Source organism: Sciurus vulgaris, assembly GCF_902686455.1.
Source record: "Sciurus vulgaris genome assembly, chromosome: 10".
Taxonomy (NCBI): Eukaryota; Metazoa; Chordata; class Mammalia; order Rodentia; family Sciuridae; genus Sciurus; species Sciurus vulgaris.
Window position 1 is genome coordinate 75,116,909 of NC_136470.1, and position 8,821 is coordinate 75,125,729.

An 8,821-nucleotide genomic window follows, 5' to 3' on the forward strand; every position below is an offset into this window, starting at 1 on the left:
GTCCTAAAATGATTAAAGCCAAACCAGTGAATCATGTGTCTACTTCTCTACCTAACTCACAACCTGTGAGCAACCTTCTAGTCACAGTGACCAAGAGAAATGCAGGTCAAGACCAAGGGTCTGACATGACAACACAAGCCTGTTCTCTCACTGGGCACTGCCTATTTAACCCCATGTTCCACAGTCCCCAAACCTCTTAACATGATTTCTGACCCCCAATACTGGAGTAAGGGTTCAAAAAGGTTCACAGGAAACTTCTTGAGGGCCAGCCAATCCCAGAGTTCAGCTTCAAATACATTAGCCTACCCCTTGTTCCCCCACAAAGGCCCTTGAGTTACCATCTGAGTAGCCTTGCTTATATAACTGGAGCAGGTGGAATATAGTAGAAAAGATCAAAAATTGGTCCTGGGCATCAAACATGCCTACATTCAAAGTGCTTCAGTCCTTCATCTATTAAACCAAACTAATCATATCTCCTCCAGAATAATATTGTGAAGATTAATAAAGGTAATGCATATTAAGTGCTCAGACCATAAAAGGTACCCAGTAACTGGCAGCAATGATCACTTCCTTAATCTCCCTTCTGGGATGTGCTTCCCTATTTGCCATGTGTTCCATTTCTACCAGTACTTCAAGACTAGTGCAAATGGCAGCTTCTCTAACCTCTAGCTGAAGAGTTCAGCTCAGTAGGACCAGAACTGATGAGCATCTTCTCTGCAATGAGCACTATGGCAGGGATTGGGATGTGACATGAATAAGACATGACCCTGGAGTTGTGGCTCACTGGTAGAGTACTTGCCTAGCACGTGTGAGACACTGGGTTCAATCCTCAGCACCACATATTAATAAATAAAATAAAGGTATTGTGTCCATCTATAACTAAAAATATATTTAAAAAAAAAGATGTGTCCCTGATCTTGCAGAGTTTACAGGCTTGAGGAAGACAAGAAAGAAATAGCTCATTTCTGTGCCATGTGGGCAGTGATACAGGATCCCTCAGCAACAGGACAGGTTGGTCAGATCATGGAGGGCCTTGAGGGTCATGACAAGGAGTCTGAACTATATATTGAAGGCAATGAGAAGCCACTGAAGGGGTCTAACCAGAGGAGACAAATGAATAGATTGAGACTTCAGGAAAGGGTCACTGTGGTAGCAATGTGGAGAAAGAAGGAACATATGAATAATCTAGTGACAACACGGTGCCCTGGACAGTGTAGGAGAGACAGAAAAACGAATGGGTTTCAATGTGTCTAGACAGTATAGGTCAAAGGTCTTACACTGGACATTGGACAGTGTTCAACCTCTCAGTGTTTAGATACTGAGGAAGAAGGAGCTGACACTGACCTTGGTGTCCATCACATTTTAAAAGACAACATTCTCGTCAGGCATGTAAGATTTCTGACATTGCCCCTTCAGTCAACAAACATTCATTGTCACTTAAATGCCAGGCACTGCCTTAGGTACTGGGAGGGTTCCAATGACATCCCAATCAAGTGAGAAGTATCAACAAAGACCAGAGAAGAAACAAGCACTGGGGAATGGTGTGGTTTGCCTGAAAGTAAGAACATAGAATGGAAGTTATGGGAAACCTATCTGGGTAAGACCACACAGGGTTTAAGCTGAAGACTGAACTCATGACAGTGGACATGGGGAGCCACTGAAGGTCTCCGACAGGGAAAGAGGATGAGAGCTAAGACTGAACAGATTCCTCTCACAGAGAAAAACCCAGAATGTCTTCTCTGATTCTCTTTTTGGAATTTCTAGGCCTCACGTTTTCCATTTGGGGTTATTTTTCATGCTTGACACAGTGCCAACTAAAAGAAGTAGTCCATAAATAAGTGTTACAATCACCAGATCACGTACAGTCTTACCCAAAGAAAACACAGGGGAAATTATGTGAGAGACTGGTCAAACTAAAGAAATATAAGACCCTTAACAAATCAAACTGAGAGTCCCCAAACACACCAAGGACATAGTCCTGGACAAGGGTAATGAAGTATCATTGAGGAACAATGTCACTCATTGAGGAACAAGTCACTCATTTCTAAGCAGCTTGAATCCTTCAGGGCTAGAGGCAAGTTTCTAAGTGCTGAGGGTGCAGAAACATACCCTGGGCCCAGGGGAAGGCAGTAGTAGTTTTTACTGAGCACTTACTGCCTGCCAACAGGCATGCTACATTTTTTTCACATGTGCTTGTTAAGAGAGGGTTACCAGCCAGTTTAGATCTGCCCACCAAGCCTAAGCCCCATCTTCCTCACCATCCCCTGCCCTTTGGTTCAGGGTACCTTTGGATCCTTCTCTCTTGCTATTGTGTGAGGACTTGAGTTAGTTCTTTCCCCTCTTGGAGAGGCTTATCCTCCCTGTTAGAATGCTGAAAAGTCCTCCTGCCCCTTTCCACAAAGCATGAGAGAAATCCAAAGGACACTGAAAACTTCAAGTTGAGTGACTGAGGATGGCAGAGACCCCAGAGGTAAGTAGTTTCCTGATTAAACACCTAAGTATGGTTTTTCATTTTTCTTTTTTTCTTTTCTTTTTTTTTTTTTTTTTTTTTTTTTTTTGTCTTACTCCCCTCTCCCACCACCCAGTGCTAGGGTATTCTTTAAGGAATCAACTCTCTATTTCTGGGGAGAGCCACTTCAATTGCATATCTACATGTCAAATATTTACTATAAATAATAATCAACAGGGAAAGGATAAAGAAAAAAATCCAGTAGACATTAGAGAATCCAGAAATCCATTTGATTTCAGTACATAGGAGGTTTTCTCACATTGATTTGAGAACATTACAAGGAATTCATATTATCTGAGGTTCTCACTTTGTTCATGGAAGCTTCTCATGATGGGGGCAGGGGTGCAAAATTCAAAATCCATTACAAATAATACCAAAGAAGATTTTCTGCACGCAGACAGTGAAGAGTTCTCTGTGAGGTGTTCTCAACTAAACTGGAAGGCCAAGGTGAATTTCTGAGATAGCTGCTTTTACAATACCATCGTCATGTTCCCGTTCAGCTGGCTGGCTGGCTGGTGACCTCTGGCTCACAGGCCTCTCGCAGCTCCATCACCAGCCCCATACCTCCTAACCTACCTGCTGGGCTGCCTCATGGAAGAGTTCCTGCACTGTAGACATCTGAGCCATTCTCCTGGAAATGGGATCCTGGTGCTCTGGGTGGGGAGACTCCTGTGGATAGTAAACACCATCCTTGGTCATGCTGGTTCCTCCTTCCCTGCCTCCTTACTGTCCATTCTTCCTCCATGTGAGGCAAGGCCCTCAGTGCACAAAAGACTTATTGTACCTCTGGAGACTCCTCCTAATGGCCTCTTTGGTATTCACATAGATCCCCCTTGTGCCCAAGGCCCACCGATGCTCAAATTCTGCTGTTCTAAAGCCACCATGCCCCAGTATGCTTTCTCTTCTGAGCTCCTTCAATATATGGGAGTCAGAGCTGGCCGCCCAGCCCTTGAGGATCCAGTTTTACACTTCTCCCCCATCCTCTTGTGTAGGTATGTGCTTTGGGAGCCCTTTGTCCAGGGCAAGGGTATCATGGGATCCCTTGAACAGGAACCAGGTGGTGAGTGCATGTGGACTGGACCAAGATCAGTGTGGGGAAGGGAAGATTAGGAGGTTGTCTTGGGAGACTGAAGCAGGACAAGAACGGGGAATGAAGCCAACAGTGAGTAAAAGATTTCTGAGCATCTTTGTAAAAGCATAGAACCCATCCTCCAGAAAAGTCTCTCCTTGGCGCAAGGCCTGACTTTCCTGGGGGTAGGAACCTTATCCCTGAGACAGGACTCATGGAGTTTTGGAGGAAGGAGGAAAAGACAGAGTGAGAGAAGGGGTTCTCCATTCTGTGGGAATAGTCTCCATGAATAGTGAGTGAGGGAATGGGCACTAAGAGATACTCAAATGCAAAAACCTGGGAGCAGTGTTCACCCAGCGAACCCTGGGGAGACTGTGGGGACTTGGGCTAGGTATGCTATAAGCAGGGTAGGGTGCTGGGTCAGGTACACCCACATAGACCCTTACTGCGCGGGTGCCTGCCAAGCGGCACTGACCTCTCATGTACAGCAGCCTCGGGGCAAGGACCCGGTCCGACGCCCACCCTTCCCCACCAGGGCTGGCTCACTGAGCACAGCCCCGACCCCAGCGTCTCAGACCGCCCTGGGACGCGGTCCTCACCCCAAACTCTCAGGATCGCTGATGAAGGGCTGGGCGCTGAGCGCACGTCTGAGGGACCGGGCTGGCAGTGGGAGGAGAGCGTCTACCTGAACCTGGGGGCCTAGCTGACCCCAAGCCTGGACTCTTGCTGTGGGTCAGGGCTCCTCCTGGGGAGAGGAGCTGTCCTCGAGACCACCTTCTCACTCCCCCACTGGCCCAGACCGCCCTCACCTGTTCCCGGGTCTGCGAGCTCGCGGCGCTGCGTCCGCCCCATCCCCGCCCCGCCGCCACGTGGCTGACGGGGTTCCGGCCACTCGGGTCCCAGCTGTCGGGATGGCGAAGTGGTTCCCTCCCAGTTTCGGGCACTCAACCACCCAGCAGCCTGATCTTCGGTCTAGGTGGAGAGAGGGAGCTCCCAGGTCTTCTCTCCCCTCCCCGCCCTTCCGCAGGAGTCAGCGGCACACCTGCCCCTCGCGAGGGGCTGGGCTTTCGCAGACCCAGGGGAGCAGAAAGAACCTGCACCTGGCGGCCGCTGGGTGGGGATGCGGTAAGGTGCGCAAGGCCACCGACTGGACCCGGGCAGCCACTGCCGCAGCGGCTGAGGGAGTGCTGGGGACCACTGCGGCGTGCGCGGGAGGCTGCGGCGGGGGAAGCCCATGCTCCAGCCCTGGCCGCGCAGAGGCAGAAGCGTCTGGAGGGAGACTGAGGCCCTGCGCACCAGGGGTCCCAGACGCCCAGGGAGTGAAACTTCTTTCGTTAGGAAAGTGCCTCCGGGCATGTGGGGTGTGGAGGGCTTACCCTCACACCTCAGAAGCACCTTGACTAGGGGCGAAACGTTTCCAGGGCCTCAGATTGCAGGAAAAACAAATTAACATACAGAGAGATTAAATTATCTCCATTTACAATCTGGCATATTTCCTAAACCTTAAATAACTTGCTCGCTTCCTTGTAGGCTTCTGAGAAACAGGAGGGCAGCTGGGAGCACTTCCCACACCCACATAGGCCTTTGCGTGATGTCCCTAAAAATAGAGGTTGTGCTTTAAAAAACAAAAGAGAAGGCAAAGCCACAGGAACATTGACAGAGCCTCAACTCTCTTTTCTGCTCCAACAAAGAGGTTGCATGTGTGGAGATATATTACATAAAATTTGCCATTTTCTTCCATTCTTTTCGTTTTATTCCATTTTTAAGTGTACAATTCAGTGACAATCACATTCACAGTTTTGTGCAACTATCATCATTATCTAGTTCCAAAACTTTTCATTACCCCAAACAGAAACCCCATACTCATTAAGCTCCAGCCTATGGCGGCCTCTAATTTTCTGCCTCTTTTTATTTGCCTATTTTGGATATTTCACATAAGTGGAATCACACAGTATTTGTCCTTTTGTGTCTGGCTTATTGCATGTTGCATAATGTCCTCAAGGTTCATTTCCAGTAAAGAAGTTTTTAATAAACCATCTCTGCAAGAGAGATAAAAAAAAAAAAAAAAACACCCAAAATAGTCATCTGTGAACAAAGAATGGATAGGCAGACAAGACAATATATTTTTGGAATCTACTGTATATCCATATATTCATCTGTATGGCCAGCAGGGTCATCTTTCTTACTTTTGGCTTACGCATGACATCTTTTTTTTTCTTTCTTGCCTTTTTTTTTTTTTTTTTTTTTTGCCTTATTCTGGTTTCTTATTTGCTGTCACCTTCTGATGAGCCTTTAAGCATCAGTGGAATTTTTAGGAATTCACATTCAATTCCATATCAGCTTGTGTTAAAACAGTAGAAAGGGGGCTGGGGATGTAGCTCAGTGGTAGAGTGCATGTCTAGCCTGCCTAAGGCTCCGGGGAAAAAATTGAAAAGGAAATCCACCCCTCTTCATAATCACCTACTTCCTGCCACTTATCATTTTCTAAATAAATGAGTTCCCTTCAAAGCTTACAAGCAACTTCTGAACATTAGGACAAATGTGCTTGCTTCTTTCCTTCATGTTAAAGCAAAGTAGAGAAACCTATTCCTGCCAGGCGCCACCAACACCTACTTGTAATCTCAGAGACTAAGGAGGCTGAGGCAGGGGGATAGCAAGTTCAAGACAAGCCTAAGCAACCTAGGGAGACCTTGTCTCAAAATGAAAAATAAAAAACTTAGTAGTAGCCAGGTGCAGTGGCCCATACCTGTAATACCAGCAGCTCAGGAGGCTAAGACAGAAGGATCGAGAGTTCAAAGCCAGCCTCAGCAAAAGCAAGGCACTAAGCAACTCACTGAGATCCTGTCTCTAAATAAAATACAAAATAGGGCTGGAGATGTGACTCAGTAGTCAAGTGTCCCTGAGTTCAGTCCACAGTATCGTCCCCCCCAAAAAAAGCTTAGTGGTAGAGCAACCCTGGTTTCAATCCCCAGCAGTGCAAACAAAACAAAACCTACTCAATTTGCAAAGCAAAAAGCAAAAAGCATATCCTACTTAATGTAGATTTACCTTATAACAATGACACTAACTTAAAAAAATACTCGTGTTGAAAAATAGTATCCTGCATATCCTTATAATAGAACATTTCCACTTTTAAGATACTACCATAAAGGAAATAATAGGAGGATGTTCATTACATCATTAGTTTTTAAGAGTTGAAAGAAATAAGAACAACCTAAAAATCCATCAATAGAAGACTGAGTAAATACATTATGGTGTAACCATACAAGGACAACCAGCATTAGAGAATTGGGTGATTTTATGTGTACTAACATAAAATTCTGTTCATGATATAACATTGAATAAAATTAGCAAGTTGCATAATAATATATATGGTGCATACTTTATGTATTTATATATGCATATAGTTTGCATAGAATATGCTAGCAGTGTTTATATCCAGGGAGTGGGATTGAAATAGTAAAGTGGGAGAGGAAACTCACTTTGGTATAAAAATTCTGGACTTCTACTTAATTTTTTCCTACAACGAGCACATTACTTTGGAATCCGAACAAAAATGAGTAGACAATGTAAGAAAGATTGTGTTTTCCAAAGTAGGCTGTACTAATATATCCATCCCATTTACTCTTCTTACAATATGAGATTGAGTTTCCTTCCAAAAAAGACAGATCTGTGTTCACTCTCATTTAGCCTGAGTGGACCTTTGTAAGTACTCAGCTGAGAATAGAAATGGGAGAAATAACTGCTTAACCTCATAGGCTGTCTCGAAGGCAATAGGCTTCTTCACTATTGAGCACTTACCCTTGGGATTTAGCCACCATGTTGGAAGGAAGCCCAGGCCACATAAAAAGACCAGATGTGGGTATTCTAGTCAATAGCCAGTATAACCCATCGAACTTGTGAGTGAAATAGGCCTTCCGATGATTCCAGCGCCCAGCCCAGGTCCCAGGCATTGTAGATCAAGGACAAGCTATGCTTGTGAACTCTGCCGAATTCCTGATCCACACAAGCTATGAGAGAATAAATTATTGTGGTTGCTTTAAGCCACTAAGTTTTGGGGTAATTTTTTTTTTATTGTAAACAAATGGGATACATGTTGTTTCTCTGTTTGTACATGGAGTAAAGGCATACCATTTGTGTAAATCATAAATTTACATAGGGTAATGTTTGATTCATTCTGTTATTTTTTCCTCTTCCCCCCCACCCCTTCCACCCCTCTTTTCCCTCTATACAGTCCTTCCTTCCTCCATTCTTGCCCCCCTCCATAACCCTAACCCTAACACTAATTGGGGTAATTTTTTATGCAGCAATAGAAAAATGTATAATACATCCAACCAAGGTGAAAATGTTTTGTTTCCTTTTAAAATAGTTTTATTCATTTCAGTGTTTGAATTTATTGGTATTGAAGCCCAGATATGTAAAATAAATAAAATAATATTATTATTAAACTTGCCTCCCCCCCCCCCCCCATTCAGTAACAATCCAAGCTCAAGTTGAAATACACAATAGGGAGGCTGTCGTGTGGGTCTTACCCGACTCAACTGCAGACAAATTCTCCTTCATCTCCTTCCTTCTAGTGGTTGGAACTGAGAATTGCCTTCTTAGAAGAATGGCGAAGAAAACATGTCTTGAAGTTGACCTCATTTTTTAGAAGCTCTGAACTCTGGGGAGGTATCAGAGCTTGGAGAGAGTCAAGCAGTAGAGAAATGTGAAAGCAGGTTGGAAACATTAAATTGTATGTAGGTATGTATGTATACAAAAATACGTCTTGCAGCCTAAACCCCAGGACCAGAGTCTCCATGCTGCAAGATGGGGGTTAGGTGTGCACTTTACAATCCCTGGATGTACTTCACAATCACGTATAGGTGGATTTAGAAACCCTACCCCCAGAGAGTCCATCTTCAGTTTTAATTGGTCTGGGGTGGGGCTTAGGCATTAGCATTTTCTTTAAAACCCTCCAACACTTCTAATATGAAGCCAAGATTGGAATTTCTAGCCCAGTAGTTTTTTCCTCTCTCAAAAACACCTGAGAGATAGAAAGCACCAGCTAGCTGTGGGGTCTTACTCTAGTTACAATTTTTAATGGCAAGGAGTGTGAAATCTGTCCCCGAGAGAGCACAGATAGTTTACCACATGATAAATGTTTAGTTGGTCGCTGTGATGTACTGCCCAAGGGTACACCTGCCTATTTAAAAAAATTATGGCAATTCTGCACACACTCAGACAGGCCTGCTGGCCCTGAA

The 8,821-nt window shown here is 44.8% G+C and overlaps 1 protein-coding gene across 1 annotated transcript in view; it reads right to left on the minus strand.

Moving 5' to 3' along the window:
- The window catches only part of SLC12A8 (solute carrier family 12 member 8), a 157,014-nt gene extending 148,853 nt beyond the window's left edge, over nucleotides 1-8,161 (minus strand). The window contains exons 1-3 of the mRNA XM_079156219.1: nucleotides 8,111-8,161; nucleotides 5,435-5,617; nucleotides 3,086-3,175 (exon numbers count right to left, since the gene is read on the minus strand). Coding sequence (XP_079012345.1) covers nucleotides 3,086-3,136 — 51 coding nt within the window. The 5' untranslated portion in view covers nucleotides 3,137-3,175; nucleotides 5,435-5,617; nucleotides 8,111-8,161. The remainder of the gene's footprint in view (nucleotides 1-3,085; nucleotides 3,176-5,434; nucleotides 5,618-8,110) is intronic.
- Between the last annotated feature and the right edge of the window lie 660 nt (nucleotides 8,162-8,821).